General features: G+C 38.5%; 1 protein-coding gene across 1 annotated transcript; it reads right to left on the reverse strand.

The window, feature by feature from the left end:
- Positions 1-135: 135 nt before the first annotated feature.
- Positions 136-26,736, reverse strand: SGTB (small glutamine rich tetratricopeptide repeat co-chaperone beta). The gene is made up of 11 exons (XM_065861591.2): positions 26,607-26,736; positions 25,177-25,303; positions 20,021-20,124; positions 19,198-19,267; positions 13,591-13,690; positions 11,189-11,293; positions 8,145-8,283; positions 7,994-8,056; positions 5,289-5,326; positions 4,963-5,046; positions 136-3,495 (listed from the first exon to the last, which is right to left on the reverse strand). The coding sequence occupies exons 2-11, from the start codon at positions 25,274-25,276 to the stop codon at positions 3,384-3,386; spliced, it is 915 nt and encodes a 304-aa protein (XP_065717663.1). The 5' UTR covers positions 25,277-25,303; positions 26,607-26,736; the 3' UTR covers positions 136-3,383.
- Between the last annotated feature and the right edge of the window lie 7 nt (positions 26,737-26,743).

Below are 26,743 nucleotides of genomic sequence, written 5' to 3' on the forward strand. Positions count from 1 at the left end.
AAACACAACTGTATCTTCCACATCTAATAAAATACAGAGCAACCAACATAAACAGGTATTTTAAATAATGTTATTTGCCTGTTCCTCTAGATAACATCAATGAACTAAAACAGTAAAACAACTATCCACACCAAAAAAATGGAAATAACTTTATTTATAATCTATTTTCAAGTTAAACTGACACAAGTTGAAGGAGATGTAACCATATGTTAGTTAAGAGGTAGGAGAGATACAGAAATAGTAGACAAGTTGCATTTTGCCACTATGACTTTCTGTAGCCTTGTAACAGTGTATGAATCCAAAGCTGCAGACTTAGTTCTTTCACAGTATGCATGAATGATTTTACTTTGTACTTGTTACAGAACAGAAAGTTCAACTAAAACAATTTCTAAGCCAAATATTTCATTAGGTGTTTTTATGATCAGGCATAATTAGAAGAATATATTTCCATGCAAGTAGGTTACAAGAATTTACAATTTGAGTGCAAAACATTTTCTTCTCTAACAATTATCACAGGTATGCTGATGGCACAGTGATAACACAAAACTAACGAGGTGTTAAATGCCTGTTTGCTTGGTTGAATGATAAACGGCAATTGACCTTAAATTAAAACAGTATTCAGGGAGTTTGTGGTTTACCATTTGATCTAGCAGGATGAAAAATTTTAGTGCAAAACAAAGTGCAGTTATTACACAGGAAAAGATTCCTTCCTTACCCTGTGATTAAGACATATTGCATGACTGAGAAACAATTTAGCTTATTCAAGGCAAAAGAGACTTAAGCATAAATGATCCCTCTGTTCCTGATTTAAATGGAAAAACATGTCATGACAGCTCCTGTTATTGGTTTCACTGTTTTTTATTTAGGCAATAAAGCCCTTTCTGTCAATATACAAGAAACAAAGAATGTTTACAAGTATTGTGCCAGTTGCAGCACATTTCTAATGGGTTAGCTAATGCCATCAATGTTTTAATAAATACTCTGGTTACATATTATCTGTACCAGAATAAAACCTGAACGTGACAATATTGTAGCACATGAAATGAAAGTTATCACTCTATAACGTTGATTTCAGTAGCAGTTTTCAGATAACTAACCAATGCTTTCCATCCATTTAACCTTGGGGATAGTTATCCCATAAATCCAGTAAGCTTGTACTTGACAGTACAGCTTCTACAGCCAGTCTTTGAATATTACCATATTTTGTAGTTCTCAAGGAACTCTCAAGAGGGTCTTCACACTCTCTTCATCTTAAAGTAGAAGAGCAACTGACCGCTTGAAGATTGCTCTCACGAAGTAGGGATAAATTCAGTGAGAGAGATTTCAGTGCTGTCCAGTCTACTCTGGATTTATTGGTTCCCCTTATCAAAGTTACTAAAGCTCACTTTGAGCAGTTGAAAATGTTAAATAGAACTAAGAGGAACCATGAAGCTTAACAGGAGATATGCTAGGAGCAGTGCTTCTCTCCTGACACAACACACTACTCCAAGCAATGTTAGTACAGTAGTTGTATCCCACCTACAGTCTCCATAGACTTTTCTTGTAAATCGTATCCTGTCCTAATAAATGTAACTGAACTTAAGTAGCAGTTCTCTTAAATGGATTAGATTCAGAATCTGAACTACCTCTGAAAAAAGAAGCCTGTTAAGATTTTCTTCTTTGTCCTCACACGTTGTCAGAAGCTGTTGCTTGGAAATGCATTTAATGTAAAGCTTAAGTATCTCTACAGCCTCAAAAAGGCAGCTACATCAACTTACATAGAGAATTTTTTAAAGTATTTTAATGCTGTGTGTAGGCAAGCTCTATTGAATAAAGTATGAAATGTCTTAAAGTTGTTTGAGTTGCTCTATTAAGCTTTATGTCTTTATTCAACAGATGGTAATACAGATTTTCTCTTTTTGTGTTTTCTTCAGTTTTCATTTTTGCTTGATCCAGCTGCATTCCTCCAACATTGCTCCCCCTTTTTAGTAGGGGAAGACTAATATAATAGATGCACAAGCAGCATTTGTTAGAGTCAAGTACATAAGTTATCCCCAAATTTTTGCAATTGTTTCTACCTGAGGTGCTCTTTTTTGACCACAAGATGAGTCAGCTATCATGTGAGAGGTCCAGGAGTTCCTTTGTGTTTCTCTATTTGGCAGTCTATTGTTACTTCTCCACATACCTTCTCCAGTCTAACTGGCCAGGAGAGGTCACCTTGTCTTAGGAACCAAAGCAAGCTTCTCAAATTAGTTTTGATAAACCAAGAAAAAAGTGTGAGTGTTGAGAACCTCCTTGGAGTAAGAACAAGTGCCTTGTACCAGAACAGAAATAGGTAGATAGACAGGAACAGAAATACCAGAGTGGAAAAATCTTTAACTTGGCCATATAACCATCACTTAAAATGGGTATGTGTAATGAAACAAACAAAAAATTCCTTATTTAAGCCAGTGATTTACCGCACAAGAATAGAAAGAGAATCGTTCTTTCTAAGGCAGTTATTTTTCTGATAAATTTTCAGTACTAGTTATTTGTACAGTCACAGGATCAGTTTCAGCTTATTACAGTTAAGAATTTTAAGCTTATGTTAAACACTGCATACATACAGAATGTAATACAGTTTGCCATGCCTAGGAAAATAGTGCCATAATGCTGACCTCCAGGGCTACCATCATGATTTGAGGGTATACATGGCAGTAGAAAAGCCTAAAACTTCTTAATACTCTTTCCTAAGCCAAGTTCCATTTTGGTTTATCTGTATTGTCCTACTTGGGATTAGTGTCCTCTTTGTCTACAGTTTGTGGTACTCCTTCAAATGCAATCATCTCCCTCCCTCCTGCCCAATGAAGTTGAATATTATTTCATGTTACTAACAACAGCCCCTCCCACAGGCTTAAAGAAAAACTTTTTAATCATTAGTTTTAAGTATACTCTATACTCCACCACTGATTTATGCTCATTATGAAAGGGCAGACCAGATGGGCCTATTGTTTCAATATTTGACAAGGACTACAGCCATAAAGATTTTCAGCATAAGAATACTATGCCTTTTACACCAGGATGTTAGAATCAAGCTGTTACGCAAGATCACCCACTGCAAACTCCACACTCAGTAGCCCTGGAGATCAATCTAATGCACATACTGAAAATTACTTTTACTTAAAGAGATTTTAATAAACCACATATTTAGTGTATTATTTTTCAGAGGAGTTAACTATGCATAAACGATATGTTCTGAGTTATGTGCAATAGATCTGTTTAACAGATTTATTCTTGTTTGCAAACACACACAAAGAATTTTCTGTCTTCTATTCAAGCAGAAGAGTTACAATGGTGCTTTTGCTACTAACTATGGTATGCATTTTGGGGTTATATACCATTCCAATTCACATGCCTTCTGTAAGTCAGGAATGCTCTTCAGTGCTGCCACTAAAAGATCTGCTCCGGACGTGATTTCTCAGTTGCTCTATGAGCTCAGGATTCTGCTGCTGTATCTGCTGTGCAAACTGCTGCCCCCTGTGTTGAACAGTTTTAAGTAAAGTCAAGAGGTGAAAAAAACTGACAAGCAGCATTTGTTAGAAAACAGGATAACCTAATACAACTGAAAGGTTGCATTATATGGAAGTTAAGACTAAAGATAACTTGCTATATAGTCTTAATTGAGATATCTATAGTGTTATGACTTTATCTAGTTAAAGTCTCTCTAAACAGGATTATCATCAGATCTTCATTTACATTATTTTGGACTATTACATCTGCTTGATCATATGAAGGACAAAGTATTGCTTTACTTGATCAGACTAGAATTGAATAACAAATCTACCCCAGTGGTTTGCTCCCTTCTTTTTGAGAGGATTCATTCTAGTTGTTTAAGAAAACTACTCTTGCAGTTGAAGTGCAACCTTCTATTATTTTTTCCAGAAATACAGTGTGCAGCTGCCAACTTGTACTTGTGAGCAAGACATCATTAGAAAGCAAGCATAAAATTACATATTTATGTCTTGTATGACAGAAATAATGACATACCCATCTCCGTAACTGTAGTAGGTTAAGAGTTAAATTAATAGATGATTTTAATTCTATGTAAAAAGACAAGCATCACACTCATTTACTAGAAAAAGCAGGTAAGTAAAACATACTACTTCATGAATAGCCTGGCGTGGCTTCTTGGTAACTTCTGTGTTTTGCCCAAGTAGCAAATTATCTAGACTTCTTCAAACCACAGTGCAGGATGAAGGCAAGCCACCGTTTTCACAGATCTAGGTGTAGTACATGGCTTTTTTTGTGAAAACAATCCATGATTTTGTAGGGGCACATTCCTGTCTGTGATGTGAATTATAAATTACTTCTGCCCTGAAGGGGCAAAACCTAAAGACAGTTTTAAATAGACTAGAATGCTGAAATAAAGTAAAATTGTATGCCTTTTAAGAAGTCATGCCATGTAAACAAGTTGCATGTTTATGTACAGATTTTTCCAGATAGATTAGCATCATTATACTATAAAATACTTGGGTCCTGGTTTTTGTGGACACTACTGAGTTCCCCGAAGCTTTCCTAGTCAAAATGGAGGAATGCCAAAGCAGAAATTGTTGCAACCCATGCTAAATAAATCTGTGGCTTTTCTAACTAGTGTCTAGGACATCAGATAGTAAATTTATCAACACAAATTGAAAGCATGTGTAGGAGTACTTAAAGGTTTAAAGGAGCATTTTTAATAAGTGGCATTTAGAAACTAAACAGTGTATGAGAAACAGAAATTGGAACTGAGCACAGAGTTCAGTCATTCCAGTTGATGGAATTGTATGAAGCAAACAAACAAGATCTTGGAAAATGAGTCTTTGAGTTCTCTCTTTGGATAATAATCAGGCATACAATAGGGACAGGCCACAGTATAATTGGCTTGACACTATCCCTTTTAAATAGATGTTGAACAATGATGCTTCTAGAAATGGAACAGTTAAAACTGCAATTCATGACACTTACGCATGGATCAGGCTGGACAAATCTGACAGGCCACCAACACCCGCAGCAGGGCCACCAATGGCATTTGACATCATCCCCGACATCCTGGAACATTTAGCACAGTGTTGGCATTGGGATATGCATGGACCTTTACAATATGCAATAAACTGTACTTCTTTTTTGAATTGCTGGGAAGAAATAAGCTGGAAGAAGAAGAAACTGTGGTAGTCTTATTTACAGTATGCAAAACTAAAACTACATTTTCAGGAATACAGTACTATCCACCTTTCCTCTTACTAAACTCCTAAAAGACATTTCTTTCAACATTACTCCATTTAAATACTTACAATTGTTGAACTTGAGGATTCTGCATTAAGCTTGCTGCCTAGAATAGATAGTATATAGTTGAAATTATAACACATTTACTACTTAGGTTGTACAAGAAACAAAAAAATCCACACGCTGTCTTCTGTGTTTTATTACAAAATTAAGCTAAGTTTATGTGCACAGACATACATGTTGCCCAGCAAAAAATATTTCAAGGATATGAAACCGAGACAATTTGTTACATATTAGATAAAAAATAGTGATTACAGATTCAGACGTGAAAAATATGACAACATTAAACATAAAAACCCAGTGCCAAAAAACCAAACAAACAAACAACCCAACCAACCAAAAAACCACCCCAAACTTAAGACTTCTAAGAACAAAGGTGTTCTACGCGGCTTTTTGCAGGAAGGTCTGTATCTTTTTGATTCCCAGCTTGGATAAATCAGGTTTGCAACTACTGTTACCACTGACTATCAGCTGCTAATATTGTAGCCACAAGATACTGCAGAGCAAACCAGAGTGTGGACTTTCTTCGTAGCATGATTTGTGGTAATGTGTATCTTCTGTGGTAATTACAGGTCTTCTTACTTTGTAGTAAGAATGAGGTTATTTAAATTTCTGGTAAGATAGCTCAAAAATCACTTTGTATTTACCATAGTGTAAGGGTGTTTATGGACAGATACTATAAAATAAACCAAACAGCACCCTGGCTTGCATCAGGAGTAGTGTGGCCAGCAGGACCCTGGCAGTTGATCGTCCCCCTGTACTGGGCACTGGTGAGGCTGCACCTTGAATCCGGTGTTCAGTTTTGGGCCTTTCACTACAGGAAAGACACTGAGGTGCTGGAGAGAGTTCAGAAAAGGGCAATGAAGCTGGTGAGGGGTCTGGACAACAAATCTTAATAGGAACAGCTGATGAAACTGAGGCAGTTCAGCCTGGAGAAAAAAGGAGGCTGAGGGGAGACCTTATCGCTGTCTACAACTACCTGAAAGGAGGTTGTAGCATGGAGGGTGTTGGTCTCTTCTGCCAAGTAGCAAGTGATAGGACAAGAGGAAATGGCCTCAGGTTGTGCCAGGGGAGGTTCAGATTGGATAACAGGAAAAAATTCTTCCTGGAGGGGGCTGTCAGGCATCAGAACAGGCTGCCCAGGGAAGTGGTGGTCACCATCCCTGGAGGTGTTTAAAAGACATGTAGATGAGGCTCTTAAGGACATAGCCTAGAGGTGGACTCAGCAGTGTTGTTAACAGTTGGACTCAAAGGTATTTTCCAACCAAAACAACTCTATGATTCTATTCTATTCTAAAGCTAATAACATAATTCCTACAGAAATCAGTGTCTGTGTGAATACAAGATCAATAGGCACAATGCAGTATCTGCTTATTCACTATCTTTTTAAGGGAATTACAAAAAAAGTTATATATACAAATATTCATTTTATTGGTCGATGTATCTCCACATATATATGTCTCAAAAATTAATTAACTCTTTTCTCTGGTCTACAGTTGGATATGAATTGCCAAGTTCAGGTCAATTTTATGGGTAATATAGGATCTTTTGGGTTTTTTTCCATCGGTAGCAAATCTGAGGTAGCTTATGCACCCAAAATGGAGGCTAGAAATAACTTTCTCAAGGTCATACAGTGAGTATTTTTTTTTTTTCCTTAAAATCAAACAAAAAAACTACACCACAGGAAAATAATGCGTTTGTTCCTGGCTGAATGGGCTGTGTTACATGTGCTTGACCAGGTGTTGTTTGGAAATGATGCAAAAAATCCTTTCCCCATAGTTAGCTCCATATTTAAAAGTGTATCTTGGACTCTAAACAGATACAGACTGAGTAAGTTATGCGGCCAGTGAACACAGAGTTCCAGTGCTACTTAATCACTAAACCCAGTAGAGAACTCGATCACTGCTTCTTTGCCTACCATCTCTATTATTTGGACCATGGTACTGGACCAGATGTATTGATCTCTCTTTCAAGGACTGCTTTTCTACACAGAAACACTGGTTGAAATATCCTGACCTAATGAAGCTATCAGAGAGGCAGTAAAGTTTTCACTGAGTTCTCAAAGGAAATATATTATTTTTGCATTCTTTTCTCCAAATTTCATTCTTCAAAGTTAATTCATACCATTTAGCTAAGAAACTTCTGAGGATCAAAACCACAATTTGCCATTATACTGGAAGTAAAAGAATGCACTATATATTATTTATATTCACTGTTTGCACATCTCATGAAGTTTTGACACTGAAGGATGTCAGGAATCATTTCAAAGAGTAAGAACAGAAAGGTTCTCTTGAGTAGTTGTCCCGAAGTAGAGTTACTTTACTCTTGGGTAGATTGCATCTGAATCAACTTAAGATGTGACTTCTTGGTATTAATTGTTAACTGCTATGTGGAAAATAGAAAAGACATTTTCACCACACTGTTGACAAGTGTTGTACTATTATGCCATCTATAAAACCAGCATATCTGATTTATGCGCACTATTTTTCATAAGTAAGATAGAATGAATTGGAAATAAGACAGGCATTATAGGAGATTGATACTTCACTTCTTGTTTTGAGTGTAAAATGAATTAGAAAAGTTTAAATTCAGTATAATGAAACCATTGCCATTATAATAATAAACATTAAAGTTGCTTGTGTTATTAAACAAGAACTGTTCTTAAAACTTCAGTTGTAAAAACAGTATAATGTAAAGCTTTAAATATACTCACCATACTAATGAAGGCAGGATTGTTTATCAAGCTTGCCATGTCAAAACTAAGTCCAGTTCCAGTCTACAAAAAAACAAGGGCAATTGAAAATAAGTTCACCTACAAAATCTCAGTTAAAACTACTGTAAATAAAGATACAGAGAGAACTTACAGGACTGGACATGTCTCTTAGTTTCTGTTCTGCTATTTTCAAATTTGACTTATAAGAGTCATTCTCTGGATCAAGGTCCAGTGCTTTTTGGTAACTGGTAACTGCTTCTTCATATTTATTCACTGAGGTCAGAGCCAACCTAATGTAAAATAAAGAAATCCTGGGTAGAACATAAATGACCGTCAAAAGATAATGGTACATTTTCTGTTCTAAGTAAAACAGCCTCTCAAAACTAGTTTTTAGCTTGAGCACCAAGTTAGAACAAGTTTTGCTATTGTGTTACTACTGCTTAGTGGAAGCACTTATTTTTGCAGAAGAGATGATCCCTCAAGAATTATTGTTGCATTGTCAGTTCCACATATGTGCAAGTTACATTAAAAACTCCTTGGCATCATCAAGTGATTTAGTCTGTTTTTGAAAGCACAAGCTGGATCCAGCATCCATTACTTTTTTGCCTAAGCTTGGGAATTCCTCTAAATGCTTCCTCCGGTCCTTTTGATCCAAGAGCTTATTCAGAAGGGTACATGGGTAAGTAGGGTGAAGATACTCTCAATGTGAATTCTGCAGCTTCAAGAAATTAAATACTGGAGTATTTAAGTTTCAGCATAATGAACTTTTGTCTTACGATCAGTGCAAGGTTCTCTTTTTGGATCTTCAACAGCTTGACAAATGGGTTATACAGGATAGCAGTAACATCTGTAATATGCTGTAAGAAACCCTTGTATCAAGGAAGTCTGCTTAACGTTCTGAAAAAGATTCTTCTCCAGCAGTTCAGGAGAGCACAGGACAGATCTACTACTTTTGAAACAATATTTGTTTTCAGATGCAATTAGCTACTACATTTAAAACATCATCTTTCTTTGGGCTATTCCAGAAGTCCATCTGATTGCAGTTGCAGTTCTATCTTCTACCGCATTTTCAATTTATACTGACCACAAAACTAAACAGATCTTTTCCACATTTTGTGAAATATCTGTGTAACCTACATTCAGCTATTTAGTACTCCAGTCCCTGTTTGGTATGTGCTGAGCTACACAGACTGTGTTGAGAAGCCTGTGCTAATGCCCACTAACAAGACTTTAGTCTTATCTCAGGCAAGAGACCTCAGTGTGTTAAGATGTATCAGTCAGAGTCATTACATTCAGTGATGATGAACCCACTAACAGTATGAAACTCTAGGAGTTTCCAGTAAAGCTCCTGGAGGAACCCATGCAATATTAATGTTTTCTGTCTTAACACAGTTACTCCCATAAAAAATATTCTCACTTTTGGCCCATTAACTTGCCCAAATAGTTTCTGACCAGACAAGAAATGCAATCAGGTATTTCTGTGATGCAATAGTGGTTCTTTTACAGAGCTAGTATGTAAAATTCTGCTTCTTGGAACACAGTACAAGTCAGAAGAGTGGGTGACAGTTTCTTTGCTCACAATTCCTACCCAGACAAGTCCTCTCTTGGGGTCATGCTGGAAGTAACACTCTAACTGTCTACATGGCTCCCATTCTCTGCATATTTCTGTGGCACTTCTGCATCTTGCTGTGACAGAAAAAGAGTTCTGTCAAACCCTGAGAAAAACTGATATGCCTGCATAATGCAGTCAGAAAACACAGCTTTCTCATAAGGATTTTTTGTTCAGAAGGTGAATACTGCACTTTTTTTTCCCAGCTATTACTAAAAAAGCACAGTTTTCTCATCCACTCTACACCAAATGTATTATTATATCCATCTGCTAATTTAAACAATGGTTTGTAGCTCAAAATATATCCTCTATAAAACAACTAGACAATCAGAAAAAGAGAAGCATGATTGCCCAAGAATGATCACACTTATATTGTGTATCAAAAGGCATGCTGGTCTTACACCTAAATTTCTAAAATAACCTCCAGTTTCCAAGTAAATCAGCCTGTAACTTCCCTCCACCTCACAGAAATCTGGGGATCTCGGATTGTCCTATATGAAGAAACTATCTAATGACAGTTAAATATGACAAAACCACTTCAACAGTCCCTAAAATTTCAAGTGAATTATTCATCTCAAAGACAGGCTACATTTGTATTAGTAAAATAAACTGTCCTGGGAAAAGCTTTCAAGTGATAGAATTCAACCATCATTGATCTTAAATGAACGTCCCTTGGCATGGTTTTGTTCCAGCCAAACAAGCATTACCCAGACAATTTTGGGGCATGGTTCAGAATTTAACACAGACCAATGCAATTTAGCAATAGGCATGATGCGGCTGCTCTATACTGCAAACTAGACTTTCATAACATAGATATTAGCCATTTTGTGCCAGCTGACCTACCAAACAATCCCAAGCATTTTTTAATTTACTAGTATAGATATGACCTTAAAAGCCTTATGCAACATGCAGCCATACACCCATAACATGTTTGATTATTGAAAATCTAAACCTCAGAAAAAGGCCCTTCTTAGGCCACATCTTAGAAAAATGGCCCTTCACTGAAATAGATATCCCATTGTTTTTAACCAGGACAACCATTCAGAATATTCCTGACTTTTTTTTTCAGGTAGTACTTAATCAGACCCACAGCCTAAAGAGGCTATACTGTTAACAGATAGGATGAAGAAAAACTATCAAAGAGACATAGCTTAGTCGTGCTAAACTATCTGCTTCCAAAGAGCTATTGAACAGAAAAATTAAGCCTCTATTCCTGCTATCCCTCTACTTTCAGGATTCTGTTATCTAACAGCATCATTAACACTTTCACTATTCCAGACCCAGAACTTTGATTACTCATAACTATGTAGGAGGTAGAAAAAACACGACTTTCTAAACTAAATTTGCGAAATTGATAAACTGAAATTAAAAAAACATAAACTGATGAAATATGATCTGAAAATGCTGAGATCAACCATATATAAAATTTAAAGCTGACAGCTTGATAGGGTCATCTTCAGAAAATTGCTACACTTTCAGAACCAGAATGTCAGCTAAGTAAAACAACCTAGCTCCACTTATTTCAGAACACCAATGAGGATTTACACTTGGGTCTTCAAGGTTTACTCAGATTTGTATTAGCTTACCCCATTCTCCCATATGCTTTGCTGTACTTCGGATCTATAGCTATGGCTCTCTCACAATCCTTTATTGCTTCCCGGTAGTTGTTGAGCTTACTTTGAGCAGCAGCCCTAAGAGGAAGAAGGGAGGGAAGGGAGAGAGTTTTGTCAAAAACACACACACAAAGAAGAACCAAAACCAAAGACCAAGCTTAGATAGTCACATGTCCATGACTTAACTTTACGCTTGTTTAACGTTACTGACTTTTCATTCACTATTTAAGCAATGCCTCAGCTTTCCTCAATTAAGTAGGACAGGCAAATGTTCTGAATTAGGTATGTGCTTAAGTGTGGTGCTAGAGCAGTGCTCTGGAGAACACACATTCACCTTTAAGTACACAAAGCATAAATAATTATAAGGAACTGTTTTAGATCCAGTATATAACTGTGCACAAAATACATAATAAAACCTGTTACAAAAAATGAAACTCTCAAGTAGTAGTTTACATAAAATCATTAAGCAGAAGTATTTTACACAGTTGGGGTTTTCCATCGAGAAGTATAGTTCTACTGCCATTCAAAGGAATGCTGTGATTTTCCCCTATTTATTTTTTCATCAGGCAACTCATCCTTGCAGGTAAATCAGGATAACATTTCTCAGTAATCTCTGAATTACTAAATTACAATTCCATCTCTATATTAGAGAATTACTAAGACTTGCCCAAATTAAAAAGGACATTGGACAGATTAATACTAAAAACTTGCCCAGTTCGAAAGGTCTCAAAACACTCTAGTTTGTTCTTCCTTGATTAAAAAAACTATGGTAGAAATAATAGTATTTCCATTGCATGAAGCATTTTTATTAGGAAAGTCAGATGCTATAATCATCACTATATTCAACCCTTTCTCATGTGATAATCTCCAAATTGCAAGGTTTTTCTGACTCTGATTAAAGTTTCTTCCAAATAGGACTCCTTATATATTTTAAATATTTAGGTTGTTTAGCAGTTGTCCAGCTCCACAGATCCCAGTGAAGATGTATGGATAAAAGCTATGGACAACAATTATTCTCTCAGGTGTTTGAACAGAAAATGTTTTTTCCATGTTTACAGAAAGATTATAAAGCCAGTTAAAACTTTAAGAGCATCTCAGCCCTCTTTTTCTCACTGCTGTGAGTAAAAAGCAATACTGTTGAAGACAGTATATTTCCATTGCTCCCAAACTAGCTTAAGAAAGATAAGAATAAGGCCTATATTTATTCAAATACCACTTCACCCACAAAACTCCAAGCATCTGCCTGTCTTTTTTTCAATAACTCCATGCAGTACTGTGCTTATTGACATTGAGATTCATTTTGGTTCTCACAAATGTGATATGTAACGATACAAAGCACAGAGTGAAGTATTTCTATTCTTGCCAGTTACAGATTTGGTGCTTAAGCCCATTCTGCAGAGGAAGCTTTGAGTGATTTTGGAAGGCTTTTGAGTCTGGTCTTACATTTCCATTTTGTAACTAAATTAACTTATGTGATCAGTTTTCTTGAGGAAAAGAGATTATATACACTTCAAACTGCCATCTTAAAGATGTAAAATATTAGTCAACTGTGCATTTCTTTCTCTTGGTGCATGCCACGTAACACTGAAGCTTTCACCTCTATTTATCACTAAGAAAACTCCGGAGTAATGGAAGTACAGCTCCAAAAATACAAAAATCCACTGGGTACAGTGTCACAAGGCCAGATTGACAGCACTTAAGTTAATATATCCTTCTGGTAACGGACACACTGAAGGGTGTAGAGCAGAGAGGCTCTAGAGGCAGGGTAGTTCCAGTAGGGCTCATAGACTGTATTGCCTTTGTTCTCATGCTGGTCTTCAGGTCAGTGTACTGAAAGAGCATACTTCTACTATTGGGTTAATGTGCCCTTCCAGACTTCATCTGCTCCCATGTCACTGTGTCTTCACTATGGTGAAGAATAGATTATGCAATGAAACTACAACAGCAGCCTTGTTACTTTTCAGCATGTCATCATAAAAATGATATTCCTACATGGATGATATTTTTTCCAGGGAAAGTAAATACTAGTGGAGAAAGAGATGGCAGCTGCGTCACTAGAAAACCAGAAAAAATGGCTCTTACCACTCTCAGGAAACTGGGAATCATAGCCTACATAATGATTTGATATGGACAACCTAAGTATCAAAAAAACCTGATCTCAAGTGCTACAAGTAATTTAAAAGCCCATATTACACCTTAAACTCATACAGATATGTGGAATGAGCTTATTTTCACTTCAGATCTCTCACAAATTCAACATAATAAATTTCTGAATAGTGAGGGTTTCCAGCCTCATGTTGTTTTGAATTACTTCACAATTTATCTTTAAAATAATGAAATTCGGGAATGAAAAGTGTGTATTATTTTGGTTTTACCTGTTGCAGTAATAGACTGCATTGTTTGGATCCAGTTCTATAGCCCTAGTATAACAATCCACTGCAGCACCATAATTTTCTTCTTTCATGTGATTATTACCTGAAATAAATTATAGAAAGCTCTTAAGTAGTTCAAACATACAGTGCTATGAATGAAAGAAGTAAAGCAGCCACAATATAGCCTCTATATGAGGCAGTTATGACTGCACTCTTTTGAGAGAGATAAGTTCACACAGTATCACAGTATCACAGTACGTTTGGGATTGGAAGGGACCTCAAAAGATCATCTAGTCCAATCCCCCTGCTGGAGCAGGAACGCCTAGGTGAGGTCGCACAGGAATGTGTCCAGGCGGGCTTTGAATGTCTCCAGGGAAGGAGACTCCACAACCTCCCTGGGTAGCCTGTTCCAGTGCTCTGTTACCCTCACTGAGAAGAAGTTCTTTCTCAAATTTAAGTGGAACCTCCTGTGTTCCAGCTTGATCCCTTTGCCCCTTGTCCTATCATTGTTTGCCACTGAGAAGAGCCTGGCTCCATCCTCATGGCACTCACCCTTTATATATTTATAAACATTAATAAGGTCACCCCTCAGTCTCCTCTTCTCCAAACTAAAGAGCCCCAGCTCCCTCAGCCTTTCTTCATAAGGGAGATGCTCCACTCCCTTAATCATCTTTGTTGCCCTACACTGGACCCTATCCAGCAGTTCCCTGTCCTTCTTGAACTGAGGGGCCCAGAACTGGACACAATACTCCAGATGGGGTCTCACCAGGGCGGAGTGGAGGGGAAGGAGGACCTCTCTCGATCTACTGACCACCCCCCTTGCAATACACCCAAGGATGACATGAGCCTTCCTGGCCACAAGGGCACAGTGCTGGCTCATGGTCATCCTGTTGTCCACCAGGACCCCCAGGTCCCTTTCCCCTACACTGCTCTCTAATAGGTCATTCCCCAACCTATACTGGAACTTGGGATTGTTCCTGCCCAGATGCAGGACTCTACACTTTACCTTGTTAAATTCCATCAGGTTATCCCCTGCCCAACTCTCCAGCCTGTCCAGGTCCCACTGGATGGCAGCACAGCCTTCTGGCGTGTCAGCCACTCCTCCCAGCTTGGTGTCATCAGCAAACTTGCTGATAGTACACTCAATTCCCTCATCTAAATCATTAATGAATATATTGAATAATATTGGCCCCAGTACTGACCCCTGAGGCACTCCACTAGATACTGGCCTCCAACTGGACTCCACACCATTGACCACCACTCTCTGGCTTCTCTCTTTAAGCCAGTTTGCAACCCACCTCACTACTCTATTGTCTAGACCACACCTCCTCAATTTAGCTGTGAGGATGCTGTGAGGGACTGTGTCAAACGCTTTACTGAAGTCAAGGTAGACCACATCCACTGCTCTGCCATCATCCATCCACCTTGTTACATTCTCATAAAAGGCTATGAGGTTGGTCAAGCATGACTTACCCTTGGTAAAGCCATGCTGACTGCCCCTAATGACCCTCTTATCCCTGATGTGCCTTGAGATGACACCAAGGATAAGCTGTTCCATTACTTTCCCAGGGACAGAGGTGAGGCTGACCGGTCTATAATTACCCGGGTCCTCCTTCTTGCCCTTTTTGAAGACTGGAGTGACATTTGCTTTCCTCCAGTCCTCGGGCACCTCTCCTGTTTCCCAAGACTTGGCAAAAATGATGGATAGCGGTCTAGCAATGACTTCAGCCAGCTCCCTCAGCACCCGCGGATGCATCCCATCTGGACCCATGGATTTATGGATGTCCAGACTATTTAATTGTTCCCTAACCCAGTCCTCATCGACTAAAGCAAACTCCTCCATTAACCTGGCTTCATCCGGGATCTCAGGGGTACAGGGTTCCCCAGGACAGCCTCCAGCGGAGTAGACAGAGACAAAGAAGGCATTCAGCAATTCTGCCTTCTCTGTGTCTTCTGCCACCAGGGCACCCACCCCATTCATCAGTGGGCCTACATTGCCTCTGGTATTAGTTTTATCTGCTATGTATTTGAAAAAGTTCTTCTTGCTGTCCTTGACCCCTCTCGCCAGCTGTAATTCTAAGGAGGCCTTGGCTACCCTAGCTGCCTTCCTGCATCCTCTAACAGCAGCCTTATATTCCTCCCAAGTGGCCAGTCCCTGCTTCCATGACCTGTAAACTCGCCTCTTCTGCTTGAGCATACCCAACAGATCCCTATTCAACCACGCAGGCCTTCTGGCTCCCTTCCTCGACTTCCTACGTGTGGGGATGCTCTGATCCTGAGCATGGAAGAAGCAATCTCTGAATGCAAGCCAGCTCTCTTGGGCCCCTTTTCCTTCAAGCAGTCTTGCCCATGGGATTTCCCCCAGCAATTGCTTGAAAAGGCTGAAATTAGCCCTGCCAAAGTCCAGGGTTGCAATTCTACTTGCTATTCTGTTCCTGCCACACGAGATGCTGAACTCCACCATCTCGTGGTCACTGCAACCCAGGCAGCCCTCGACCTTTACTGCTTCGACCAGACCCTCTTTGTTAGTGAGGATGAGATCCAGCAGTGTACCTCTCCTGGTTGGCTCCTCCACCATCTGCATGAGGAAGTTATCATCAGTGCACTGGAGGAACCTCCTGGACTGTGGCTGGCTGGCTGAATGGTCCTTCCAGCAAACATCAGGGAAGTTAAAATCCCCCACAACAACCAGGGCCTGTGACTGTGAGGCCACTCTCAGCTGCGCATAGAAGGCCTCATCAGCTTCCTCAGTCTGATCTGGTGGCCTGTAATAGACACCTACAACAGTATCACCCCTGCCAGCCTGTCCCTTGATCCTGACCCATACACTCTCAACTCGTTCCTCATCCGCTCCTGGGCAGAATTTAGTACATTGCAGTTGCTCTCTCACATAGAGAGCCACTCCACCACCACGCCTGGCTGGCCTGTCTTTCCTGAAAAGGGCGTGGCCATCCATGACCACATTCCAGTCATGTGAACTGTCCCACCACGTTTCTGTAATTGCCACCAGAGTTATTTTAAATAAAACTGGCATGAAATAATGCAAATAAAATATCTACTATTTTTTAATGTACATTGTAGTCTACCACATACACTTTCCCCTTCTCATCTTGCTATTTCATAGTTTCCAGCTAGTTTCTGCTGTTAAGCAGAGATCACTTTGTTCAGAAGTATAATTTTGATTGCAGTTCCACTCTAATATAGATTCATCAGTCTTAGCTATCACCTTTGAAAGCCTCATAATCCAATAGGCTATGTGTCAACTCCTTTTTGGTCTCATTTTCTCACGTCTCAACAACTTTCTTGTAACTATCCATACAACACGGAAAATCAAACAAAAGCAAAACAAAGCATATTAGGCCTTTGTGATGCTACATATTTCATTCATTAAGATAATGAAAATTTTATATAGTACAGGCAATCTAAAATGATTCAGAGGTAACATTTTTCATCCATGAAGCTCATAACTTCTAGTCCAATGAAGTTTTATATTTTGTATTATTTAAGTCTGGTGAAGAAACTAGAAAAATATAACTTTGCTATAGAAAGAAAATTCTGGAGTAAAGTCTTTCAAAACAAAAGATATCTTACACATTCTTTCCTCTCCAATACAGGGCAGTTCTGGTAATTTCTTTCTTTCCTGATGACAGAATAGTAGAGAAAAATTCCTAGTTCAGAATGCCCAAGTTTAAGGTTGTCCCTGATCCTGTGACTACAGATCTTCAGCCTGCTAGATCTTAAAGAAGCTGTTGTTTCCCAGAAATGACAAGAAATCATCAGGAAAATGGCAGACTTCCACTGACTTACTTTTATTTTGGTACAATATTTCAGCCTTCTCCCAAAACAAGCAAGAGAAGAGGTAAGTCAACAGATTACTACAGATGTAGGTAACTGCACAAAGAAAGACTGCTAAAATTCAGTCAGTGCAATGTTTTGTCTCTGATAGAAAGCAAAAGACTGTGGAGCAAGCTGTGCTAACTGAAAACAACTATTCTTGAATGTTCTTGTGAACATGGAGAGCTCAACAAACAAAACCAGATTTAAATAACTAAGTTATCATCAAGTTATTATCATTACTGAAACTGTAATTGCACAATTAAAAAATATACACAGAATTTAACCATATCTGTCTCATTTCCACAGGCCCACCATCAACACATCATTGCTTTGATCTAAGGTAAAGGTCTGTACACTAAACCATGTTGTCAGATAAAGACTTGCAAGTTCGCTGCACTCAACGAGATTGCAGCAGTTAACATTCCTCTACAACAAAACTGCCATCAATGACTATCAAAGTTGGAATTTCTGATATTGCTCTGAACTAAAGATGACCCGGGGTACAGGACTAAGTTAGAACTAGTATCAGTGGGCACCTTTCTTGCTCTCTCTCTCCAGCTCAATATTGGCTAAATGAAAACAGAAAATAGCTAGACTTACTATTTCTGGTGAGATTACACAATTCAGGACAGAGGGAAAAGCAACTGTAATATTTTATTTTAGCACCAGACAAAAATTCTTAAGACAAAATAAACCCACAAATGGTTATACTTATGAATGTGTGTCCTCTATAACAGAAATACTACTTATCGTCTGTGGTAATACCCAGAACTTTTTAGTATCAAGCCACTGTTACACTATACAAACTTACATATAATATGTGCTCTTACATAGCTTACATCAAGCCAAAGTGTCAAGTGATATACAATGATAGGCAAGTAAATTATATTATTTCCTGGCTTCATAACGACCAAGAAAGAAAAATCAGCTATCTTATTCTGTTTTGCTGTTCATTAGCCAATTTCTATAGGTATTTTTAAGATAATTCCATCTTCCTTGCAATTAGAAACTTACTTATTTTTTCTATAAAACTTAAATATCTGAAAATCCAATAGGTCATAAAAACATGATTTATTGAGCATCAATCCACCTGATAATAATTCATATCAGTTATTAGTACATGCTCTTCCCCCCACCCCTACTTTTCTGGGGGAAATAAAATGGATTCCTCCTCGGGTAGCATTAGTGAAGATTTCTGTGGTACAACTGCTTTTCCTCACATAACAGCAATAACATATATCAAAGGGAAAATAAACAAATGGCTTTTCTGCAGTTTTTACAGAGCATACAAACTACCTCACATATGTGAAATACTAACCCTCATAAGTTCACAAGAATTTGTCTGTTGGCTTCAGCTGGGTCCGCTTTTTACCAGAGTTTTAATATTCAGCTGGCACATAATACTTGACACTCCATAACCTTTTCAATATAAAGTAGAAACTTGTATAGAAATTCTATGGACAAACATATAAATCTATAATATACCGAACAATAATTGTTCATTCTACTACTCAGGAATGTTGCCCAGAACTTCACGTGTTATCCCTTAGTTTTTAAGCAACCTCCTGAGTGAGGGAGAGAATAGACTATATTTTCTTAAACCCCGGAAGGAGCAAATCACTTAGGCCTCTTACAACATAACAATCAACAGAGAATATAAGTTTCATGTTTTGTGCAATTTGTGTGTTGCTCAGCTGCCGTACTACCACTATCCACGATAACAAAAAATCTTAATAAAGGCATAAGATGTTAATTCCTATGTTTATTACAAACCTTCATCCTTCAGTTGGTCAGCCTTTAGAACATCCTCTGGAAAAGGATCTGAGAGAGGCAGCATGTCATTCTGTATGTAAACAAACCAAGATTTTTTTCAACAAAATATATGCCCTGGGCAGCATTGCATCAACAAGCAACCAGATTTTCTGTAGAGCACAGGTAGTATGAAAGAACTACACATCACTAAAATATCCTTAGAAGAGAAAGATGACTTGCTTTCTACTACTCAAAACACCTTATGGCTCACACGCTTTAAGGAAGCCAAGGGGAAAAGAGCTGATATGTTTCTACAGTCTTGTTTTTCTTCCTTCTCACTCTCCTATTTGCCATCCTGGTAGTTCTTGTTCTTCCTGTACTCGGGATCCCATATAACATGTATAATTAGTACACATTTTCAAAGCTCCCATTTTAAGGTTAGTGTTCATGGAGATGCTTTTAAAACTGAAAAATTACATTGTTTCCAGAAGGGCATAAGAAGCACCAGCAAACTGCAAAGGAGTTAAGGTCTGCGTTTCACAGACATTTATCTCTGGGAATTGCAAAATGCTTAACTGAAGGATAAAACCCTTCGAGTGAGAATGAGACATTCACTGTTTAGTAATTTTCTATATGGAATTTTCCCTGTCTAGCTGAAATTAATTCCTCCCTCTGCCCCAAAAGATTCTCATTCTGCTAGCTATTATGGAAATTACACTTTTTTCATATTTTCTTTAAGTTTCTACATCATTTTGACCAATACAGCACTTCAAGATTGTGTATACAACATGAAATATTAGTCTATATTGGCAGAGCAACTCTAGAATAGAAATTAAACTCTTACCTTTTGAAAAGAATTTGTGAACATTTCTATCAAATGCTGTGGAGGTGCAAGATGAGTATCTTCCAGGTTAATCTTAAACACAGTCTCCAGACACTGAATTGCAACTTACAAGGAAAAAAAAAAAAGGTCACCAGATTCTCAATAGAAGTATAATTTCACTTATTTATTTATAAAGCTGTGACTCACTTCCTTATTCAGCTAGTAAAAGCAGCTCTGGAAACAGATCATAAAATAAAGAGAGGCTACCTGGTCCTCATAGAACTGACTTGCTGAAAAATAGTATAAGCTAGACTGAATACAGTTAGGCCATTATTCTTAAATGGATTTAAAACGTTTATTTCAATTCTTTCAAACATTTAATGTTTGCATTTTTTTTCTTCTTTTAACACAAAAATGTGGGGTTTTAACAAAAGCTCCACAATTCATAGTACAACCATGCATGTCTCACACACTCCACCTCAAAACACCACAACTGCCATATATTTGTGCAACATAATAGCTGCAACAAAATGGCTCATCTTTACTGTAAAGATTAAATGCCAGATACTTATTACTCTTATCTTTTTTTTGGAATATAGCGATTTGAAGACACTGTCTCTTAATAAAATGCTTCATTAATTACAAGCCTTTATCCTATCATGTGTGTGCGATATCCTTTCATATGTTCTGTTGTGTAAGGACTAAGTGGCCCTCCCAAACCTGCAATTATGCAAAAATTCTCACAATAAACAATTCTAAAAAAAGCAAGGCCAAATACCTAAATGAAGTTATAAACATGCTCACATATTTTTCAGCAAAAGAAGATCAATGGCAATCACTATATACAATTCTGTATAGATACACATTCTGTCAATTACAATATCTCAAATTATATCATTTTATTCCCTATCATCTTGAGAATGTACTAGAATGTCTTTTATTAAGTTGTATTATCTAAATATTTTAGACTGAAAACCAAGAAGGAACACGGAAGAGCCTGTGTAAAGCCTACTTTGAACAATGACTTTTTAAACTCAAACTACAGATAACCAGGAGTAACTGAATTCAAATTAAGTATCTGTAAAAACTGAATCTTAGAATTTAAATTGAATTTCAGTCCAATATTAATATAATAAATATAATTTGAATTCCTGTGTGCACTATAATGAACCTTAACACTGAGCCAGAATTAGGGAAGTAAAATTACTGAAATTTAACAATAGTGAGGCCAGTTTGAGAGCCCTATTTTCTATGTCATAGCTGGGAGAAGGGACGGGGGGAAGTAGACATAAAATAAATACTAAAGCTTGGAAGCTGTAATTTTCTAAAAACTCTGATAACATGCAATAGAAATTATCCAGAAAAAGTCAAATATGATACAAAATTACTGTTGATAACATGTTACAATTGAATACATTGTTAAACATGCATACTACTTGCTCCTATAACCTCTAAATGCTAAAAATGTATCAATTTGCCAGGTTCTAAGCTACCGAGTAAGAGTGCTGAAGGATTTGGGTTCAACTCCTTTGTCTCCTGCTATGCAGAAATCTTAATTCTTGTAAAGTAAGCACCGACTATGCTGAATTCTGAATTATATATTAATAGTACTTATTACCAGGCATATAATAAAATTGGTGGAATTACATACCTCATTTTTCCTTATCTGACTTAATAGGAAGCCACTTGCCATAGTATACTCACAAATTTTCCCCTCAAGCTTATTTTAAGCTAAAGGCATTCCCTGTCCTGAATGCCTCACTTCAGCTTTGCATAAATTTAAAATACAGCCCCCTCCTTTATCTTTCTCAAAGCGCTAAGTCTGTGACACCAATTCTCTATCATACAAGAGATTTCTGCAAAGTGTTGCAGTGCAAATTATACTCAAACAAAATAATCCTGAGTATAGTATTATTACTAGTATGCATCTCTGTGAAATAATCAGTTGCTACAGTGAACTCCTACATTTCTCCTTTAACCGAAAACTGAATTTATAATCCTTATAATCTACATATTGCAGGTATAACAAAATAAGGAGCTCTTACAGGATTAATCCATAGCTTAGACTAATAAGCACTGGTTAACATGCAACCCAACAATTGAAATGTGTAAAAATAAACATAGCCAAGCCAGAAACTTTTCCAAATCAGAGGACATATTAAGTTGTGACAAGGTCAATAACTACCCTGTTTTAATGTGACATAAAAACCTGACCCCAGTAAAGTTGAAGTATTAAAAACTTGGTTTTGTCTGAAAATTGTCCCAAGAGACCAGACTGACAGCATCTCACAGTCCCATTATCAAGGTGAGGCACTGTCAACTGCTGCAAGCTTGATACTGTCAGTAAGTTTTGAAAGACTTGCTGTACCACATGAGCTATTAATCTAAGATTTTTCCCATGTCTGATTTCAAAGGCCAAAGTTATCTGTTCTCCCAATTACCTCCACTGTCACACATACTTTCAGAGGCCTACACAGTTGCTGAAGCTTGTGCTGACTACCCTGTGAATGAGTACAGACACCTACCTCCCTACTGAACAGCTGGGGCTCACGTGAACAGCTACTACCTGGCAACAAGAGCTCTTGAGGTGTGCTGGAGTCCAGTTCAGCATCCCCAAGCCCACACAGCTCCAGGATTTTTTACTATCCAAGAACAAGCTGCAAGCTGTTCAAGGTATAACAGCAGACACACAAGTTGTCCATCACTGAATAATGAAAATTAATTGGGCTATTGAGGCCCCTTTAGTACGCAATATCACCTCGCATCATCTTACACGTAATAGTACACGCATCCCTTGTCTTAAGGAGTGCATTCCACTGTTTTGGAAACACTGCATTAGAGAAATTCATTGCAGTACACTGATCTTAGAAGAAAAGAAAAAAATCACAGCCTGTGCACATTGTAGAGAGATTCTGCTTCAATCCCACAGAAATTGGTGCCATAGAGAAAAAAAAAAAAAAAAAAAAAAGAAAAGAAACTATAAACAAGAAAGAGAAATAACTGCCATTTAAACATACTGTATAAAATATAACTTGGAAGAAGTGAAGTTTCTAGTTCATCCAATACGGTTGAGTATTAACCATCAGAGATCTATACCAGTGCTCTAGATTCTAGGTCGTAGGGGAGGATATTTCTCCAGTCTACCTTCCAATCATTCCACTTTCTCAAATTAAGGCATTTTTATTGATTGTGCAAGTACAAAATTCTCAGAGGAAATTCACACTATCATAGACATTGCTATATAATGCAAACATGCAGAGTGCAGGTTATCAATACAAATGGAGTTGTAACACATGCTAGACTTCTATTTGGAGAAAGTCTCAATTTTATTTGTAATGTCCTAGCTTTTTTATTGTTTTCTGGGGAATCAGAACTGTTTAAATTACTTCTTGGCATAGACACTTAATCATACAATGTTTTATCTTTTCAGAGACACCAAGGAGGTACACAAGGTACCAATGAAAAACATTAGTCAATTTTTTTCATCCCTTGTGTCTCCACCTAACATTAAACACTTCAGAGGGTGGGACTTCTGTTATTGCTACGTCACACACACTAAAGATATTTTGCATAACTCAAATGAGTCAGTTATTCAGAATGCCCACCTCCCATCCTCTAACACGTAGCATATGGTACCATGCTTTTGGCAGGGCACAGCTCTAAAATTAGGATTTCATATCTGTATTAAAATAGTAAATTCTACATCAGCATTTAAGCATAACTGAGGTTTGATAATATTTTTTGTTCAGAAAACTGAATCTTAAAATTGTTGATTCCTTCATACAGACATTGGCTAAAGCTGCTCTAAGACATTATCAGGTAAATTTCAGTCATAACCCAATGTTCATCCGTTTTATTATAAAACCAAAATAAATACATCTCTCACATGACTTCTAAAAAATTCTTTCATCAGCTGAACATCATCATAGCCTGATGCAGGTTAAATTCACAGATGACTGCCACTTTTCAAATGTATAAAATGCTACAGATTCTGATGTACACCCAAATATTTTGGCTTATATTCTTTTGTGAGTATCCTTTGACTATCATGATACAAATGTTTCTTCCTTGCTTACATTAGTGAACAACTGCACTCTAAAACCCCTAGACACTGGAAGGGAGCACCCACCATGTTCAGATTTTTAAGTGTATGCCACTGAGAAGCAGGACTTGCTTTGCACCTCAGTAAAGTCTACTCTCTTCACCTCAGATTTCATGTAACTCAGTGTTTAACGCCTGGGTGTTGTTCACTGCGCTGCTGGTCCTAGACTTCCCCCTCTTATCTCCAAATCCCTCCTCTGATTGAGTCATACAAAGATTGCTTGAAACAGTGCAAAGTTCTTTTAAATAGATGCTATGAAAAGCTTATTCCAGAATTAGGACTTTTTGTTCTTCTCTTGCTTAATTCCACATTGTGATACATCCTGCCATGAAGTCTCCAGGAATTAGGGAAAAGGAATAAAAGCAGTATAAAAGAGAAAGAAAGATGCTATGAAGTTAAAAAGTTGTAATGCATGTCTGTCAATAGAGGAATACACACGTAAGTCCATCCTTCTGTATCTATGTCCATATGTCTTGGATCTATAACAGGAACTATACCCTATTGAAAACATTTACTACTATGTGCTCTTTGGAATCGCTATTCCAGTGTAAAAGAAATGCAAAGCATTTATTTTATTTTCTGTATTCTTAGGATCTCTTAGCCTCCCTCATAAATTACACAGAAGTCTTGCAAGTATGGAACAGTTCTTCCCATATACCAAAACCAATATATGGTAATAGTTTTACCTCCTCCATTGCCAGCACTTCTGTTATCAAACACAAAATGCAGAAAGAAACCACACTTAAAAGTAAAGAGAAAAAGGAATCAGCAGACACATACACAAATCATTACCATAGTCAGTATTATGGCACTGCTTAACTTGATAAGATTCAAAGTATCTGTTGCTCAAAATTAAGGTAGCACACATTTTGTAACTTTAAAACGTTTTTTTAAATGAGAGATGTTTTAAAATTAGTAATCTTAGAAATATGAAGATCATTATTTTCTTGACCAATAATATTTGGTGGCAGTTTCAGTTAGGTCACTCCAGTTACTTTCTATGATAATATACATCATGCAATTTAACATATGGGTAGGTATTATACATACACATATTAGCACCTTTATCACTTACCCTCCAAGCTTTCTTGTTCATCTGGAGTGAAAGTATCCATCTGACTCTGCTCTCTCAAGAAATGGATGACTGCATAAACCAAACGTTTGATGGATGACATCTTGAAGTTGATGAGTTTCTCCTATCCCTTAAAAACAATGGGATCTCTTATTTCAGAAACATTAATTCCTAGAGTATTCCGACCAACCTCAGCAAGAAGTATACAAAACTAGTCCTTCACCAGAAAGCCCAATAAAGTGATGCCTTGAAACAAGTGGTTAAATTGTATGGATTATGGAGAACTCCTACAATTATATAGTTTAACTGTCAGCAAAAGAGCATAGATTTCCTCAGATTCATTCCTGTGGGAGTATTCACCAAGGCTAAAATAACTTAGCAACTTACTTTTCTCCTTTTTTTTTTTTTTCATTTTTCTTTTTTTAATATAGTTTGGATTTTATTTCTAAGACACGTGCACTTGGAAGCAGGACCACTTCTTTAAGTCAAAATCAATTAAAAGGACACATTGATAAAATTAATGACATAAGGACTTACTTTAATAAAAAGTATAATATTCTCTGTCGTTATGCTGCTCAACGATTTATGTTCACTTTGAACAAAAAACTGGAACACTGTGACCTCAGTGCACACTTGTGATTAGTGGCACTACTGGTTTCGTCTGGTTTGCATTCAGCATCAGCTGGGAGTTACGTAACTTTTAAGGAAAATGTTAGTTCCAACTTTCTGAGTTATTTTTCCTTAAAATATTTCGATTTAAAACGGCACAACCTCATCCAGTCGCCAGGGGAAAACAGGTTAAAAACCAGCATCAAATGAACGGCAAGACCAGAGCCAGCCCTCTCTACATCATTTTCTCTCGGCAACTCCGAGCAAACCGATGTGCAGCCAAACCCACGCCGAGCAACCGCTGCCGCGGGGACGGAGCAACGGTGGCTGGGGGGCGGCTGCCGGGGCTGCACAGCGGCGGCCACGGCCGGATGGGGGCTCCCCGCACAGAAGGGCCGAGGAAGCGGCCGCCGCTGTGCCCTGCTCCTCGGCGCCGACACGCCCCAGCGGGTGGGCAGCACAGGGTCCCGCTGTCTGGGACGCGCCCCCACAGCCACGGCCACGGCCAGGTGCCGCGATCCGTGTCCCCCGCCGCCCAACTCCCACTGCCGCGTCAGGCCAGGGGCTGTTCGCTCAGGGCCGGAGGACGGGTCTGTCCCGCAGGAGCGGGGCTCCCCGCCGCCCTCGGGCCCCCTTCGGCACGGCGGGGACAGCGGCCGCACCGTCCAGCCCCTCCCGCCGCCTGGGGCCCACCGAACGCCCGGAGGGTGCCCGCTCCGCCCCACTACCCCCGAGCTCCAGGGACGAGGGGCTCCGAGAGGCCGGTGTGCAGCCGCTTCGTCCCCGCGGAGTGCGCTGGCCGCCGAGAGGGGCATCGCCCTTACCCTGCGCGCCGCGGCGAGCCCCGCGCAGCGCCCGTCCCTGACAGCGCCGCCGCCTACGAAGCACAACGGGCGCGAGGGCGCGCGGGCACGCGCGCCTCCGCGAGCGGCAGTTGCGTGCGCGCGCGCTCGGTGGCGGC

Source organism: Patagioenas fasciata, chromosome Z (assembly GCF_037038585.1).
Source record: "Patagioenas fasciata isolate bPatFas1 chromosome Z, bPatFas1.hap1, whole genome shotgun sequence".
NCBI classification, from domain to species: Eukaryota; Metazoa; Chordata; class Aves; order Columbiformes; family Columbidae; genus Patagioenas; species Patagioenas fasciata.